Source organism: Cucurbita pepo, chromosome LG08, assembly GCF_002806865.2.
Source record: "Cucurbita pepo subsp. pepo cultivar mu-cu-16 chromosome LG08, ASM280686v2, whole genome shotgun sequence".
In the NCBI taxonomy this organism is placed as follows: Eukaryota; Viridiplantae; Streptophyta; class Magnoliopsida; order Cucurbitales; family Cucurbitaceae; genus Cucurbita; species Cucurbita pepo.
Window position 1 is genome coordinate 5,841,121 of NC_036645.1, and position 18,226 is coordinate 5,859,346.

General features: G+C 35.7%; 2 protein-coding genes across 2 annotated transcripts in view; one reads left to right on the forward strand and one right to left on the reverse strand.

The window, feature by feature from the left end:
• Positions 1 to 8,379, forward strand: part of LOC111799641 (protein transport protein SEC16B homolog) — a 9,682-nt gene extending 1,303 nt beyond the window's left edge. The window contains exons 3-15 of the mRNA XM_023683064.1: positions 3 to 1,168; positions 1,396 to 1,722; positions 2,184 to 2,315; positions 2,404 to 2,526; positions 2,681 to 2,848; positions 3,127 to 3,252; positions 3,338 to 3,472; positions 4,145 to 4,272; positions 5,170 to 5,278; positions 5,371 to 5,688; positions 5,782 to 5,937; positions 6,071 to 6,375; positions 7,326 to 8,379. Coding sequence (XP_023538832.1) covers positions 3 to 1,168; positions 1,396 to 1,722; positions 2,184 to 2,315; positions 2,404 to 2,526; positions 2,681 to 2,848; positions 3,127 to 3,252; positions 3,338 to 3,472; positions 4,145 to 4,272; positions 5,170 to 5,278; positions 5,371 to 5,688; positions 5,782 to 5,937; positions 6,071 to 6,375; positions 7,326 to 7,857 — 3,725 coding nt within the window. The 3' untranslated portion in view covers positions 7,858 to 8,379. The remainder of the gene's footprint in view (positions 1 to 2; positions 1,169 to 1,395; positions 1,723 to 2,183; positions 2,316 to 2,403; positions 2,527 to 2,680; positions 2,849 to 3,126; positions 3,253 to 3,337; positions 3,473 to 4,144; positions 4,273 to 5,169; positions 5,279 to 5,370; positions 5,689 to 5,781; positions 5,938 to 6,070; positions 6,376 to 7,325) is intronic.
• An 811-nt stretch (positions 8,380 to 9,190) lies between these two features.
• LOC111800971 (asparagine--tRNA ligase, chloroplastic/mitochondrial) lies at positions 9,191 to 17,888 on the reverse strand. Its single transcript, XM_023684910.1, has 15 exons — positions 17,403 to 17,888; positions 16,802 to 16,870; positions 16,046 to 16,156; positions 15,016 to 15,120; positions 13,877 to 14,014; positions 13,688 to 13,768; positions 13,419 to 13,496; positions 13,260 to 13,328; positions 13,081 to 13,155; positions 12,888 to 12,971; positions 12,662 to 12,748; positions 11,832 to 11,927; positions 11,674 to 11,748; positions 10,635 to 10,761; positions 9,191 to 9,492 (listed from the first exon to the last, which is right to left on the reverse strand). Exons 1-15 carry the CDS (start codon positions 17,790 to 17,792, stop codon positions 9,377 to 9,379), a joined length of 1,701 nt encoding a protein of 566 aa, XP_023540678.1. The 5' UTR covers positions 17,793 to 17,888; the 3' UTR covers positions 9,191 to 9,376.
• Between the last annotated feature and the right edge of the window lie 338 nt (positions 17,889 to 18,226).

The following is an 18,226-nucleotide window of genomic DNA, read 5'->3' on the forward strand; positions in this document are numbered from 1 at the left end:
TGGTGCAGCAACAATTAAATCTAGTGCAGACGAGAACTATGCAAATAACTCTGTTAATTATGTGCAGTATCAAACCGATCAGCAAGTTTATGAAGGATCCACAGATCAAGTTTCGGCTGGGCAGGATTTAAGTAGCAGTCAGCAGTGGGAAAATCTCTATCCAGGGTGGAAGTTTGATTCAGTTTCTGGGCAATGGTATCAGGTTGAGGACTCTGCTGCAGCCGCAAATGTCCAAGGTACCTTTGATGCCAATTTGAACGGGGAATGGGCTGACGTTTCCGGCACGAAAACTGAGGCTGCTTATTTACAAACTGCTCAGTCTGTTGCAGGGACTGTAACTGAGACTAGCACGACAGATGATGTTTCTAACTTTAATCAGGTATCACAAGGGACTACTGGGTACCCTGAACATATGTATTTTGATCCTCAATACCCTGGTTGGTATTATGACACAATTGCTCAAGCATGGTGCTCCTTGGAATCCTACAATTCATCAATTAAATCAACTAATGAAGCTCATGTTCAGGATAATGACAACGGGTATGTATCACCGAACAGCTATAATTATAGCAACAGTAGTATTTATGGCGTTCATGGGCAACCTAACACATATGGATCTAGTGGTGTTGATAATCAAGGCCACGATGATAAATTGACAGGCTCTTATCATAAGGAAAATCAACAGAGTTCGACTACTTGGCAAGCTGAAAGTGTTTCATCTCAGGCTGGCCCAAATTTTGGTGGAAATCAGGTACTGGATAGGTCTACAAGTCCTGATTTTTCTGTAAAAAAAGAGCAGCAGAAGTCTATTAGTTCTTTTGGAACAGTTCCATCATACTTCCAACCAAGTCAAGGTCGTAATGAGGTCAATGGACCTACCAGCTTAAATAGCTTTCCCTCAACTATGGATTATGGCCATCAGTTTCATCAGGAGAATTCAAAGGAGCATGAACATATGCCTCTATCGAGTGACTACTATAGCAATCAGACACATCTGACTAATCTTAAACAATCTTTTCACGGAGGTCATCAGTCTTCTTTTGCTTCAAATATTGGAAGATCTTCTGCTGGACGTCCACCACATGCATTGGTAACATTCGGATTTGGAGGTAAACTTGTAGTGGTGAAAGACAGCAGCTCATTTGGAAACTCAACTTATGGAAGTCAGGTTAGGACTCATTTTTTTCTCTGTCCATTTCCTTTTTGAAAATCCTCTGTTGCAAAAGCTGGTTTTGAATATTTCACGATGATATATATAAATATATATGTACCACACCATCACAAGCAAATTAATCATGTCCCACTACCTGCATATTTAGATTAAAGAACTTTTATGATTTATTCATTTGGATGCATCAACTCTACTCTGATCAGTTGTCTTTGTTACTTGTGAAGGATCCTGTTGGAGGGACAATTTCTGTCTTGAACTTGATGGAAGTTGTCATGGGTAACGCTAATGCCAATGCTTTTGGCAATGATGTTGGTGCAAATAATTACTTTAGTGCTCTTTGCCAACAGTCCTTTCCTGGTCCATTGGTTGGTGGAAGTGTGGGGAGTAAAGAGTTACAGAAATGGATTGATGAAAGGATTGCAAATTGTGAAACATCAGGAATGGATTACAGAAAAGGCGAAGCATTGAGGCTCCTCCTTAATTTGCTTAAGATAGGATATCAGCATTATGGGAAACTTCGATCGCCATTTGGCACAGACACTGTGTTACGGGTAAACTGCCCCCCACCCACCACACACACACACACACACACACACACACACACACACACCAATCTATTATTAAACAATCGTTTATGAATGTGTACTGCGAGTCTTTAATATTTTTTTTTTTTTAAATCTACTTTTTATTTGCAGACTTCTCATCTATTGCTTTTTCTTCCAAATAGCTTTCTCTCGTACCAATATATGTGCGTACAAAGTATTAATTTAAAAGAGTAATGTGTGGATGTGTATATATTTAATTATTCCTTGAATTAAAGGTCTAGTTTCTTGTGCAGATCTCTTTCTCATAGTTTTGTTCTAGAATTCCCTTTGGTTGATTTTAACTTATTGTTGCATCTGTCTGAGTTATCCTTACATTATGCCTATGGGAAATGTTCTAGTTTCTGTTCTTCAATGAACACTTGAGGTCAACGGCATTTCATCCTAATTTGTATTTGTACTTTTATCAGGAAAGTGATAATCCAGAATCAGCAGTTGCCACTCTTTTTGCTTCTGCTAAGATGAATAACGTACAATTCAATAACTATCATTCTCTTAGCCGCCACTGCTTGCAGACATTGCCTTCTGAAGGACAAATGCGGGTATCAATTCATAATGCTTTCTCAAACAAATACATGATAACAAGGTTATCTTCTGGGTGATGTAACATTTTTTTGGTGCATGATCTAGGCAACTGCTTCTGAGGTTCAGAGTTATCTTGTATCCGGTAGAAAGAAAGAGGCTTTACAATGTGCACAAGAAGGTCAGTTATGGGGACCTGCCCTTGTTCTTGCTTCACAACTTGGTGACCAGGTTTGTTTTTCTTTTTTTTCTTTTTTTCCTTGTGGATTGTCTTTGCGACTTATCCTTTTTAGAGTATATCTTGGATTCTCAAATTTATCTACTTTGGTGAAAACTCCTCCTTTTTTTAATTCTTATATGTAAGCTGGCTTATTGAATTTTGCAGTTTTACATTGATACTGTGAAGCAAATGGCTCTCAAGCAGTTGGTAGCTGGATCACCTTTGCGGACTCTATGCCTGCTTATTGCTGGACAACCTGCTGAAGTTTTTTCTACAGATACAACGTCTAGCATCAATCCTCTGGGTGGTAGCATGGCTCAAAATTCTTCACAGGTGATGTAGGGTCAAGATGATTTGCGTAGTAAAATATATTCAGCATTGCTGCTGTCATGTCTTATCCCTTAATTCAATTATGGTGCTATAATGGATAGTATTTTTTTCCCCTCTTCATGAAATGGAAACCAACTCAATAATCGGAGAGCAGTCTCAGTGACTGTTAAGCTAGATGTGTGGAGAAGATCAACTTTTCTTAGTTTTTCAGGATATATGACGTAATCTTTTGGGTATTTGCCTTACAAGCTCATGTGTTGTTCTCTGGGTCGTATTCACAGTTTTCTGCAAATAGTATGCTGGATGATTGGGAAGAAAATTTAGCAGTGATAACTGCCAACAGGACAAAAGATGATGAACTTGTAATTATTCATCTTGGAGACTCCTTATGGAAGGAAAGGAGTGAGGTCAGATTCTTTCTGAAAAATGTTTGTGATTGATGTTGTTATTGAATGTCTTGTAACCTTAATTGTGGCTGGGGAACATTTTCAGATAACTGCTGCTCACATTTGCTATTTAGTTGCGGAGGCAAACTTTGAGTCATATTCGGACAGTGCTAGACTCTGTCTTATTGGAGCTGATCACTGGAAATTTCCTCGAACCTATGCTAGCCCAGAGGCTATTCAGGTATTCATTAGATATATTCCATGAAGTGCAATCAGTCAAACACTTAAGTTCCTAGTATGACACTTGTTGGGCATGTCTTGAACACTTATTATCACAATAACAGGATACTCTGTAGCCATACGACAAACAATTATCAGACGCATGAGCAAAGAGTGTTCAAATTTTTGTTTATTTATTTTTAGAATTTGACATAGAATAGAAATATAAGACACATAAATGATTGACTTCAGACTTCATTCTTGTATAAAGAAAATATTTAGTTAATAACATGTACTCTAATGTCCTTTTCTTTGTCATGCATGTATCCTAGATTTTTAGAAAATAACAGGTCTCTTCGTTCTTGTCATATTCATATGTGTCCAAGTTTCTTATTTATACAATGTCGGGATTCCCTCCTCTCTAGCATTTGCTGTATTGAAATTTTCCTTTCTTGCGTATCTTACCAATGCTGTTTCACTATTATTCCCAAACGCTCTGTACTTGTACACACTTATTTCCTTTTATTCTCTTGGTATCACTTTAGAAGTTTCTACAGAATTTACTTTTCTATATCTAGACAGAGAACCGAATTATACGAGTACTCCAAAGTTCTTGAAAACTCTCAGTTTATTCTTCTACCATTTCAGCCATATAAGTTCATATATGCTTACAAACTTTTCTATATCTGAACAGAGAACTGAATTATACGAGTACTCCAAAGTTCTTGGAAATTCCCAGTTTATCCTTCTACCATTTCAGCCATATAAGCTCATATATGCTTACATGTTAGCGGAAGTGGGGAAAGTTTCAGACTCATTGAAGTAAGTGCCTTAACTGGTTTTACATTTTTTTTCCCCTTTGGATGAGGATTATATATCAAATAAGAAAACAAAAATTTAAAAGGAGAAGATGAAGATCCTCTTAGTCTCTACGACTAACCGAGATCATTTGAAAGAGCTCTCGAAATGTCTCTCCAAACCAAAAGAAAAAAAAAAAAAAAAAAAAAATGGGGNGAAGAACCATCTTGAAGTTAAAAATTTGAAATAGGAAGTAACTTATTCAATTTCACTTAAAAATGCCTTGAGGACCCCTGAAAAGCTCTAACATTAGTACCCCAGAGAAAAGCATAAAATAAGAAGATTGGAAAGAATCCAGCTAATGATTAAAATGGAGCTCTGGAGAATGAACTCCGAGGTAGAGTAGTTAGTATGATAAAACATGATAATATGATTAAGTGGTGAAAATGAGCAAATATGTTCACTACAAAAGACTTGGTTCTTCTTCCCCTAATCTTCTTTTTTTCTTATGATATGGCAATCATGTCTAGATTTTCAGATTTTCCAAACAAAGCTAATCTGTAGTTGACTTTGGATTATAATTTTAATTCAATTGAAGAGTAAGCCTATTTATTCCGGATTATAAGACATATTGTTTATCTAAAGAATTTTGCTGAAGAATACTATCCATCATGCTACATTTCTTGTAAAAAATAAATAAATAAATAAATAAAAAGAAATAACATCTATTGTGATGAATTGGACACAATTAAATATACAATCAATAAAAAAATTCTGTTCCAGTGTCATCTAGTCCTTTGACAGTGGCCAAATAGACTATCAAGGTTCCTTATCACCATGACCGATGATTTTAGGATTTGTTTGAATTTTATGATTTTTCGAATTCAGCAAAAATATCACGCACTGTGGAATTTGAATCAGGTACTGCCAAGCAGTTTTGAAGTCACTTAAAACTGGCCGTGCACCTGAAGTTGAAACGTGGAAGCAGCTGCTGTTTTCTCTTGATGAGAGGATTAGAGCACATCAACAGGTATTTATCCCACTTTTTGTTTCATTGATTCAGACATAAACTGTTGAAGGCAGTTTTAACAAATGTTCATACGATTTGCACACAACTCTCAGGGTGGATATACAGCTAATTTAGCCCCTGGAAAATTAGTAGGAAAATTGCTCAACTTTTTTGACAGTACTGCACATCGTGTTGTTGGGGGGTTACCACCTCCTGCACCATCAAACTCACATGGTAATGTTCATGGTAATGAACATTATCACGAACCAGTAGTCCCCAGAGTATCAACTAGTCAGTCAACAATGGCAATGTCATCCTTAATTCCATCTGCTTCTATGGAACCCATAAGTGAGTGGACTACCGATAGCAGTAAAATGACAGTTTCGAACAGGAGTGTTTCAGAGCCAGATTTTGGCAGAACTCCAAGACAGGTGTGGTGTTTGTAATTTTCATTTTCTGCCTGTCACTGCTGAAAAAATTAATAATTATCGACTGGATCAGTTGATCAATTCTATTATTTGCAGCAGAATCATAGCAGTTCTTCAAAGGAATCAATTTCAGCTGATGGTCAAGGAAAAACATCAGATTCAAGAGCATCTCGTTTTGCTCGTTTTGGTTTTGGTTCACAATTATTGCAAAAGACTGTTGGATTAGTCTTGGGGCCTCGTGCGGATCGGCAGGTTGTTACATATCAGATTCTTTAGGTTTTCCTCATTAGATCTTTGTTTTTTTTTCCCCAATCTGGTTGCGAGTATCTTTTCTATCCGTCAAATAACTTTGTTTTTTTTCTTTTTTTGGGTTGTATTACTGAAGGCCAAATTGGGTGAGAAGAATAAATTTTATTATGATGAAAAGCTGAAGAGATGGGTTGAGGAAGGCGTTGAATCTCCTGCAGAAGAGGCAGCCCTACCACCACCTCCTACAACTACGACATTCCAGAACGGTGGAACTGATTACAACTTGAGATCTGTACTAAAGAAAGAAGCACCATCCAGTGATGGAAATGTGGAGTTTCCAACCCCCAATCCGACTCCTGTAGAAAATAGTTCCGGAATCCCCCCGATCCCACCAAGTTCAAACCAATTCTCAGCTCGTGGACGGATGGGTGTTCGTTCAAGGTACTACTTCAATGTTTAATTAATTCGTGATTTCATTTAGTGTAAAATATTTTTTCTCGTTTCACATTTAGTGGGCTTCTTGAAACTCAACATTAGGGAGACTCCTTGAAACTTATTAAAATGGTTACAGTTAGTGATATTGTGGGTTGGTTTATAATTTCTGTCAACAGTGTAACCTTGTAATGGCCAAGGGGATTATTATAGAATGGAACGTTCGGTTATTATTCAAATTAATAGAAAGGAGAGGAGTGGGGAAATAACGAAATAGTTGGATATTGAGTCTTAGGTTCATGAAACTAACCAGTGAATGTATAGTTAAATGAATACTTTGGGAGAACTGTCAGGCATTGTATTCACCTAGGGTGCATAGTTTGGGCACTAGAAATGCAAGTTGTTTAGAGACAAACCAGTTAAACATTTGGCGGTTAGGAATGGGAATGGGGTTATTGGGAATCTAATGCCTATGTTTGGAATGTTGTAGGAATGAATTCTAGAGGTCTAATAAGGTCAAGTAGCATATGTTTTATGGGAACAGGATTAGTAAATTTTGTCCTGCGGTTTGTTTTTAGGGGTCTCTGATTTCCCGGTAATGGCTCTCCTTTATGAACAGTGAACATCAAGTCAGTGGTATAGATTGTTTATTTATTTTTGCTAATGGAGTACCATAAACATAGTGAGGCTTTGAAATGGTGTGGTTGTATCTAGGATTTACTTGCTATTTGGTGAATTTTCAAGATCATTTATTTGTGGACATACTGATCTCCATCAAAAGAATGAAAACAAAGGAAAAATGTACTAATGTAGGAAAGTGATTTAATTTCTCTCTTGGCTTGTTTTCCCTTCTTAGTTCATAAATGAAATATTATGTTAAAAGTCGACATTTGTCCCGTTTTTTTTAGTTATTGAATGAAGAACATGATCCAAACTCAGCACTTGTGTGGTTTTGTTAGGTACGTTGACACCTTCAACCAAGGCAATGGGAGCTCAGCTAACTTGTTTCAGTCGCCTCCCGTCCCATCAATTAAGCCAAAGGTTGCTGCCAATGCGAAGTTCTTTGTTCCAAGTCCCGCAATGTCAACTGAACCTACAGAGGATACGATACAAGAACCCTCTCAGGAGGACACCACGACCAGTGAACATCCTTCAACATCCACCACAAACGATTCATTTTCTACTCCCTCATCAACTACTATGCCTATGCAAAGGTTTCCTAGCATGGGAAACATGTCAAACAATGGTGCAAATAGAAGTGGCAACGGTCCATTAGTAGCCAACTCCCGACGAACCGCATCATGGAGTGGTGCAAACTTCAGTGATGCCCTTAGCCCCCCTCGTAAACCAACGGGACTTAAACCTTTAGGTGAAGCATTGGGCATACCCCCATCATCTTTTATGCCGAGTGAACCACCACCCTCGGTGCACACGCTGATGAATGGTGGTGGTGGTGGCATGGGAGATGACCTCCATGAGGTGGAACTTTAAGTAGTTAACATGTAAATACCAAGTTTTGTTCCTTAGTTGATCCACACAGATACTCATCATATGCAACAAACGCCGTGCCTGCATCTCTCCCACATAAAAAGGTCAGTCGTGCACCAGAATATATAGAGTTCATTAAAAGCAGTCCTCAGAAAGGATGTGCCCTTTTTGTTTTCTCTGAAATTTCTTTGTTCCCAACCCTGAAATTTGTGAACACAAATATAGTCGACAATCTCTGTATGTTTATGCTCAGATGTCAGTCGGTTCATTTTATTCTCCTAGGAGTTCCAACGTACGATACTTCTGGAGCAGCTAGTATTTTACATTAAAGCAAAGACAGAAGAAGGCCTTGCTTGGCACCACTGTACAGTTCATTTGTTTATTTTTTTTTCCCCCTCCCCCTGTTTTTTCTGAAACTAGAAAATGGCCCTTAAGGTGCTTCAAATTGAACATCATCAAGATGGAAAAATGTACTGAATTGTGAAGAATAAGATGATTTGCTTCTCTCCTTTTTTATAATTTTTAGTCCGGTAATTATAGTAAATTAGTGGTTGGCACCATGAGTTCCTTAAAATTGCAATTTGCTTTCAACTTGGTTCATAGTTGAAGACATTGTCATCTATTACATGCATGGACTATCAAGTCTCATCGTCTTACAAGCAAAATGGATGAGAATCTTTGAGTGTTCTTAAAACATTTTTCTAAGTGGGAAATACATTTTAGTCAATTTAGCTGGTTCTTAAGACCAATGCTACTTACGGTTTTTAAGATTCAAAATTCTATTTCAGAAGTGACAATGTTAGTTCTTCATAGTTTGAATTTGATCATTAATTAGTTTTTAAATTGGTTTCTAGATAGTCCTTATTAGAGTTGAAATTAATTGATTGAATGGAATGTGAATTTCTAAACTTTGATAACATGTATTTTTAAAATGGGTTGAAATTTTAATTTTATTTTTTATATTCAAATACCAATTAGAAGAACAATATAGGCAAATAAAAACTAAGTTTCAATCCTTGGACAAAAAGGTCTAGGCGGTAAATATTATACTTTTTAACATTTTTTTTTTTTTTTTTTTTTTTTTTTTTTTTTTTTTTTTTTTTTTTTTTTTTTTTTTTTTTACTTGAGTACATCTGTTAACATCCCACTACTAAATATAGTCAAACTCCAAAGAAAAAAAAAACTTTTGTTGTTCTTACATATCCATAAATACCAACTTCGTAAAAGTTCGTAAAAGTTTTAAGAATGATATTGAGCTTGAAAAAGCATTTGATTCAACCCATTAGTTTTACATATCCATTAGTTTTACATGAAAAATGATTTATTACAATGTATAGAATAAATGCAACACAAGTTTTGTAACCTTCAGACTTATAGAGCAGTGTTTTCTCAATGTCAAGTGTCAACGTAATGGAAATACAAAGATGAAGAGCAGGAAGAACATGTTCCATAAAAAGGGGGGAAGGGTGTTAAATAAAAGAATCGAGTAAAAGCAAGATAATGTTACTGAACAATTTTTCCATTAAAATTCTGCAGAACCAGGCGAACGAGGAAATGGGATGGCATCTCTTATGTTATCAATTCCAGTAACAAACTGCACAAGCCTTTCAAAGCCCAAACCAAACCCTGCATGGGGAACTGAAACACAAAGAGGTTTGGTTACAATGTAATCATTTCTCTCTTTTCTTTCTTTTCAAGGCACTGGAGTTCATACTTGAAATTAGTACCAAAATTATCACAGGAATATCACATATGCCATATGCTCTCAAGAATGATTATTGCCTACACCATCCTCTTACTAACCCAGCTGTAAATTTGATGCCAAAAAAAGTAGTTTGTGCAAATTATTTCACCTTCCTACAAAAACTATATAATTCTGCATGTTTGTTTCATTTCCTAGCTAAGAAATCGACATAGATTCATCACCGGTGGTGAAAAATTTTCAGGCTTTAGATGATCTCGTCTTTTTTTACTCCCCTCACCACCACCACAAAATAGGCAGTCTTGGCTTGTATACGGTGAAGAAATCAAAAGACCACCTTGCTATCTCATCCTCAAATAGTTAGCTTTAACGAAAGTGATGAGTTTTGAAATTTCTGTGATACCTAATATAAGATTCAATTGAATTAAGAAACAGATTCCGCATTTTACCTAATTTTCTTTCGATATTGAATTACTGATTATTTGTCTCATTCCAAATATTAATGACTCGTGTAGGCAAACTCTCGGGCTCCTACTAATGACAATCACGTCCTATCCTTTTTGTCCCCACCATTCTTTCAGCCCTATCTATCAGAGAATGCAAGGATCTTTTGGTGGAGGGAATTTGTTAGGAAAGGGGTCAGGTTCTTCAAATGTTTTTTTTTTTTTTTTTTTTTTTTTTTTTTTTTTTTTTNAGAATACTTAGCTTGAGAGATTAAATTAGAGCGTTCTTAAGAGGAGGTTTCAAATGTGATACATTCAATGCCTCTCTTGGCATTTGTCCAGAAGGTTTTGCAACCATCTTTTATTTTTAACTCATAACAATTGAAGCAACTTTTTGTAATTTGCTTTTGTTTTGTTTCTTTGGACCCTTTGTTAGGGCGGTTCTTTTTTCTAATGCCCCTATCTTTTATCCTTATTGAAAAATGGAAAATACACACATCCACACACAAACACACACACGTACACACATCATTATTCTATAAAGTAAAACGTTTTTCCTTGTTTCATTTTTGCCCTTTTTTCCTTTAATCACAAAACAAACTTAATATCACAACCATGAGGGCTTCAGCTCTAACCTGAACCATAACGACGCAAGTCAAGGTACCACCAGTAGCTGTCTTTATTGAGTTTCAACTCATCCAGACGAGCTTCCAGATAATCAAGCCGTTCTTCTCTTTGACTTCCACCTATAAGCTCCCCTATCTGAAGCGAGAGAGTTGGGGAAAAAGAAAAGAGCATTAGAACTTCATATGGTACCTTCACTTTAACAATAAGGATTTGTAGAATAAAAGATGTCTCTCATATTTAGAAGTAATCACAAGAAAAATAAATTATTAACATTTAATTGCATGTCCATAGAAATGCTCTCGGAAAGCTACTAGATTAGTTATAGCTATACCCACACCATTGTCACATAATAAATTGGAGAAAAAATCCGAGAAAAGTACTAACTTCTTTTGGACATTATTAATGGTCAGTGGATAATAACATGCTGCCAAATTTTGAATACAATCAAGTATTCTTTCTCAAATACAATAAGTACCTGAACGTCAATTAATCAAACAAACCAACTGTAATGTAGAACCAATAACAAATAAATTTGCTCGACACAATAACAAAAATTAAGGTATGTTGAATCGAGAGAAGGCAGCCCCACATGACAATGAAGATGATGATCAGTTGTAGAAATGGCTTGCATATTGCATCAATTATTGACTCAAATTGCAACAATTACTTATGCGTATTCTTATATGTATATCAAAAAAAAAAAAAAAAAATTTTTCCTTGCATTCACGGCCTTTTACACTATCCTCGCATTCCTGGTCTTTTACAATACAAGGATAGTATTTTAGCGTAGAAACAATCAATGGTATGAAAAAGGGATCTCTATCTCAAACGCTAGAGTTAAAGAACGAAGTGAAAACGGGGAAGATGACTGCATAAGAGTCAAAAATTGGAAACCACATAACCCACTAGACTTTTCTCCCAACTATTCATACTGTTTCTAAGCTGATGCCTGGAAGTCAATTCCTTCAAAAAGTTACACGATAAAAAGACAACACATTCCCATTGGAAGGTAAAGAGATATATTGGCATTATAACTTTTAACATTACCCGAGGAACCAACATATCCATGGCCGCAACAGTCTTTCCATCATCATTTTGCCGCATGTAGAATGCTTTTATCTCCTATAATTTTACATCAATTGGCAAAATCAGTGTAATTTCTTTGATCAATATTCGGAAGATTAAAAACACAAAGAAAAGCATACCTTTGGATAGTCTCTGATTATTACAGGGCATCCACCAAATGCCTCCTCAGTTATATAACGCTCATGTTCGCTTTGTAAATCACTACCCCACTTGACCTAAGAAAATTTTAGAAAATTTGAGATCAACATAGCAATGACCACATTACAATGCACAGCAATTACTATACTTGGCCATTTGATTTATTAGCACCAATGATAAGGCAGAGATTCCCAAGTGTGTAACATGGTAAAAAAACAAGGGCAGTTACATCTTATATCATTTATCAACTTGGCCCGATAATATTAAAAAAATAAATAAATTGAGAGGCAAGAACAAGCGATAACACTCACGAAAGCAACTTGACTTGCATATCAATGCTATAATTCACCAAAACTAAACTAGATTGGGAAGAAATGAACCAAACTAGATTAGTAAGAAATAAACAAATAAATTTAAGTAATATTCAACAAAAGAATCCTTTAAAACAGTTTGTTCCCAGTAAGGAATTGGATGGAATAGGCCATTTGTTATGTAAGTGTATGGTCATAAGAAGGGTAGGGATATATCTTCTGCGTAGTTAGAATGATTGCAGGTCCACTGTGACTAATCATGATTGAAAAAGGAGTGACCTCAGTTAGTGTTTTGAAAGAAATCATGGTTGAGAGAGTGCACCGAGTCAAGAGACTAGATATCTCTCAAATTATCTAATCATAGAGTATGTTCATCTCTACATAAATAAACGAATTCTATCAATATTTACCAATGTGCAATATATAGAATCATAGAGAAATGAGTGCAAGATGGAACCAGAACTTCTATAGCTCAGTGTAATAAAACTAGTGGGCACTACCGGAAATTCGAACTTCTTATTTGCTCGAAGAAGAAGCTCAACTGCATCTGTATACGTCAACTGCACAAAATCTTTTTCAACCAAGTCCTGCAGAGCACACAAAAATCGAAAAATTTATGGCAATGGTAAATTGGCATAGATGATAGATGTAAATAAAGTTTCAACAGACACTACATATAAAGAAAATAACTGTTAACGGTCTAGAAGTAATGGTAAGAGTTCCTACCGTCAGTCGATCAATAATTCCTTTCTCAATCCATGTATTGAAGAAATCCAAGTCTTCCTTGCAATTTTCAAGAATATGTCTCACCTAGAAATAAAAGCTTTCGTCACTCTGAAATTAAGTAATCCAAGCTTTCCAAATATTTGTCAATCAAGTACAACCTAAGACAATACAATAGTCATGAAAGGTAACGTACTACATACTGGAGATATGCAGTTGCACAAGCCATGTCGTCATCCAAATCAGCAAATGCAAGTTCTGGTTCAATCATCTAAAGAATAAAGTAAAAGAGTTGCTTTAAGATGCTTCTTATCACATATGAAAACTTGCAGAACTGACCTTGGTCGGAAATTAAACAAATGCGAAACTAGTTACCCAAAATTCAGCTAAATGTCTGGATGTATTGGAATTTTCTGCTCTAAATGTCGGTCCAAAAGTATAAACCTGTGAAAGATTTGAGAACAAAGTATTAGCAGTTTGCATTAATTCCACCATCATGTCTAAACAAGAACCAGTAATGGAGAAAAATTATACATCAGAGAGAGCAGTAGCATAAGTTTCAGCGTTGAGTTGCCCTGAGACAGTCAAGAATGCTGGTTTCCCGAAAAAATCCTTAAACAAAAATGGAAAAGGAATAAATTAAATGCTTGCAAAGAAAATAATACGGAGAAGTTTCAAAGAGAGTGTCTGGAAATAACTCATTAACATCTTCCATAAATTTCATCAGTAAGAATCAAAAAGATGGTTGACAAATAACATAACTAGATTCAAGGCTTGTTTCCTAAGTTAGCAAAAAAAATCACCTGTGACCAATCAATAAATCCCTCTTTTGTCTTTGGAATGGAGCCCACATAAGAATTAGCAGCTTCCCCAGAGCTTGGGATCTGTCACCACCAGAAAAAGTTTTTTTTAAAAAAAAAAAAAATCTAATGTTCCACAAGAATATTGAATAGAACATACAAATTCCAGGCTTTTCTAAGTTTAGACCCTACCAAAGTAGTCACGCAGAACTGTTCACCAGCTCCTTCACAATCTGATGCTGTAATAATAGGACTTGAAACCCAAACAAATCCATTTTCTTGGAAGAACTTGTGCGTAGCGTATGCCAAAACATTCCTCACCCTTGCAACCTATACCACACCATAATATTCAAACTGATTGATTAGACAACCGTTCATAAAAATTGTTAAACAAAAGCCAGTACATAAATTTTGTCTGACTAATTGTTTTGATCAGTTACCAATTTTCAGGAAACAAGAACGTGACAATTAAGTAGCATAGAGGAAATCCATAAATAATCTCCACCCGGAGGAGGCAAAGCAAAATTAAAAGATCTTCTAACGGAAAACTTAGGAGGGAAACAAACTTTTTCTACACATATACATACATACATACATATCTATATATATATATATATATGTATATATATATATATATATATATATATATATATATATACACACACATATACATACATATATTGACGAGGCAACCTCCCTTTAAAAGTTAACATAAAGGCACTTATATTTGAGTTTATTAGACAAAAAATGCATTGAAATTTTTCCAAGCCAAAGACCTCATCCATTTTCCTTACTTTTATTAAAGAGGCAAGAATTCATTTCCAAACACAAATTCCGTACAAATGCTTTCACAAAATTCATCTGTCGTTTTACTTTTCCCTCTAAATCTATGTCAACAAAGTGAACACATCGTGTTTTCTTTTCCCAACCTATGAAAGATCCAAGAATAATACAAGCGCCATGAAAAAATGATATCCAACAATTCAAATCATTAGGACGTATGAAAAGAGGATGTCCTTGTGTCTCCTTTGGTTTCATCAATATCTTCACCAGGAAAAGATGTTCTTTAAGGAATGATACTTCCAACATTTTAACCCCCCCAAAAAAAAACAAAGATTGAGACATTTGATCCATTGATTCACTACATCAGAAAGCACAAAAGTTTAAGATTTCCATTCATTCCTAAATTTTCCATGATGTCAAAATAGTTCATTTTGGTGAATTAGACAATTGAAACCTTTATTTTTCATGAATATCAGGAGTAGCACCCTAGCCTTGTATTCTAGAATCTATACTAAATAAAAAAATAAAAATAAAAAACAGAACAATACCGCCCCAAAGGTGTTTGTTCTTGGACGAAGATGAGCTTTGGTTCTCAAAAATTCTCTGCTAACTCTTTTCTTTTGGACGGGATAGGAAGGATCACTCTTGCCAACCTGAAATACAGAAAATATTAACACAAGGGGAAATGTTTTCTGAATTTGAACATCTATGATGCAGTCTAAGTACATGATATCAAATATAATTTATCAGCCATTAATAGAGTAAGAAAGTAAATTCAATAGCTCAACTTTTACTTCATTAAAAGAAACTGTGTTTGCCATTTTCATGTATTGACAAAGGCAAAGAGCAAATTATTGATGCAAGTATCCAAGCTTATTAGAAGACCGTTCCATTTCTAACTTTCACTTTTCTTAAAATCAAATACGTTTGATAGCTATTCTTTTCCATTCCTCAAAAATGTTTTTGATATCTTAGATTTTTTTTTTAAGGGACACAGAATCTTATTCCAATAACGTAGCCCTTCTCTTACCAATCTCTCTTTACCCATGTATTTTATCTTATTATCTTCTCTCAACTCACATTTTTCCTATTAATTTTGTACGCATCTCCATTCCTATACACACTTTCTTCACTACTTTCCCCTGCTTTTCTTTCTTCAAATATAATTTCCTTTTACACTCTTGCCTGTCCATTTGAATAATCGATTAGAAAAGTCAAAACAAAGCAACATTGATTTTTTCAATTTTAAAGTTCACAATAAAAAAGGCATTATTCAATAACTTTCTAATGTAAAAATTTTAAGCCGAAAATAGAAATGGTTGTCCAATGGACCCTTAGCAATTGTTTCATTCTTTCTAGGTTCCTTTCGAACGCATATGAATATGGTCACCGCCTTTTCAATGAAGTTAATCCAACGTACTAATACCTTGTACTAATAAATTCTTTTTCTTGTGCCGTTCAAATATATATCACCTTTTTTCTGGATGTATGTATTATATGAGCAAATACTGCAGTTCGTAATCAGGAAAAATGATTGTAGCCAAAACTACTTGAGAAAAAAGGATGAGAAGTACTAACCATAACAACTTTTTGGAGTTTCAGTTCCACTTTTTGTTTTGATCCTTGGCTGGCAACCACGACTCCTTGCACCCAGACTGATGCACCAGTTGCGATCAAGCCTGATTCAACCTGCCATCAAACTCCAAAACTGGAATAAGAACACAGAGACAAGAAAATACCTATTAAAAGAAATCCTAATGCCTCTCTCGGTGTCCATGATATAACTTCTTTTGTAATTGTCTACTACAGTTGATGGAGCCTCTTTTTGTTATCCTTATTAACTCTCTCAACTACAAAATTCCAAGGAGCAAAAGAAGAAAACAGTTCGTTCAGATACCTGTAGATCTTCAAAATTGCCTTTTCTTTTTTAAAAAAAGTTGTCACAAGGAAAATAAAACGATCATCTAAATAAATGGTAAGTGCGTAAATAACTGCATTCTCTATTGCCAACTGTTAGTTAACAGCTTTCACGATCATCCTCCCAAAATATCAACCACCAAAATGAAAATGAAAGAGAGAAGATTGATCACTCTATCAATCAGGCAAGTTAGTTATAGAACAAATATGCATATTTCAAACCCCAAACAGTTTCCTATATACTCTAGCCTTCTCGTGTATTATTTTTTGATTCGAAGTTCAATATCTACAAGATAGTTAGTTTCTTAGGTTCAAAAGATGGATATGCTTGCTATTGACATTGTTTATTAAAGAAAAAAAAAAGAATAAGCAGAGTTCAACAACTATTTAAGTACCAGATTTAGCTGACTTGAATACCTGATCATAACCTTCTGTAGTTGAATCCATGACACATTGCATATTTGAAATGCATGAGCCATCATTTACCTAAGCGCAAGAAAAAACGAGGCAATAAGATAATCACGATACAAAACAATATTTATTCTTCCAACAATCCATATCCAATCCCCTATCTAAAACTGCAATTTTTATGTTTCCATTTTTTTCTTTTGCCCCATTTGAAATTTATGTCAATGATGGCTCTGTTTCATATCCCCAATCTCTTAAATTTGTTATTGCTAAAACCAATAAAATCATCATGGAACCAAAACAGAGCTTTAAAAAAATTTACGACTGTGCTAATAACAGAAGCTCCACGATGCGATTCGACGGTGTTTTCATTCAATGATGCCGTGCGATTTTTCGCTACAACTTAAGAATACTAGACTGGCCAAGAATTATCAAGCCAATTCTCATATGGTTAATGCAATCTTATCTTCCAGTTTTCATTCAGAATTTACCACCACATGAATGAAAATGATTCGGATAAGGAAATAGAAAAGAAAATCTCAAACTTCCTATCCTGCATTTCTCAGCCTCTAAACTAATCCCTATCACATCACGAATAGCCTGACCTTACCTCCATGAACGTAACGCTGCTCTGAACCCGAAGAGTTCGAACCCATCCCTTAACGATGAGCGTCTGTCCGACTCTATCCAGCCCTTCATCGAGTCCGCCCTTGACTTCAGATATCCTCAGCTTCTTTCTGAATTCCCCAACCTTCTCCCCTAGCGAGGCCTTCCAAACATCAGAAACTTCAGGTTTCGTCTTCCCCGTAGCTTCCCCGGATGAGAGAGCTGCAGAGACGGCAGTGCGAAAACTTCGCCGGAAATAATCAGAAGAGTGGCGGCGGGGAATTGGCGGGAAAAGAATGTGCAGTGGTAGTTTTTTAGGGAATCTGGTGATGAGACGGAGAGCTGAATAGGGATTGAAGCGGAGAGAAACGGCCGGCGACATAGCGGCAGCCATTGAAGGCTTGTTTGTGCCCGTGTGTGACTCCTACTGGTTGTGTAAATATCCACTCCCACGAGCGGACCCGACTGACCTTCGCTGATGCGGCTGCTGCTGCGGTAGTGTATACATTTAACAGATTTTCACTATTTTTACATTTTCTTCATTATACTTTATTTTCATTAATAAATTCAAAATTTATGAAATTAAAGTAAAAAACATAAAAAAAAATTTGAGATTTTTTTTATAAATATTATTAATTATACACGTCTATATTATTTTCCACAATGGTATAATATTGTCGAGAGGCCTCGTACCAATGGGGAAAGCCCCAAAATGCCTCATACCAATGGATAAAGTATTTTTTGTTTATAAACCCATGATCGTTCCTTAACTTAGTGCGCCTCCCCTTAATCGAGGCTCGACTCCTTTGGAGTCTCAGTCATCTTTTG

Excerpts from the sequence above, each read along its gene's own strand:
- LOC111800971 (XM_023684910.1), bottom strand. The coding sequence starts at position 17,792 with ATGGCTGCCGCTATGTCGCCGGCCGTTTCTCTCCGCTTCAATCCCTAT. Across the intron at positions 13,769-13,876 it reads AGTTCTGCGTGACTACTTTG|ATCCCAAGCTCTGGGGAAGC; the intron begins GTAGGGTCTAAA and ends TGGTGGTGACAG. Across the intron at positions 13,329-13,418 it reads ATGCTACTGCTCTCTCTGAT|GTTTATACTTTTGGACCGAC; the intron begins GTATAATTTTTC and ends AATCTTTCACAG.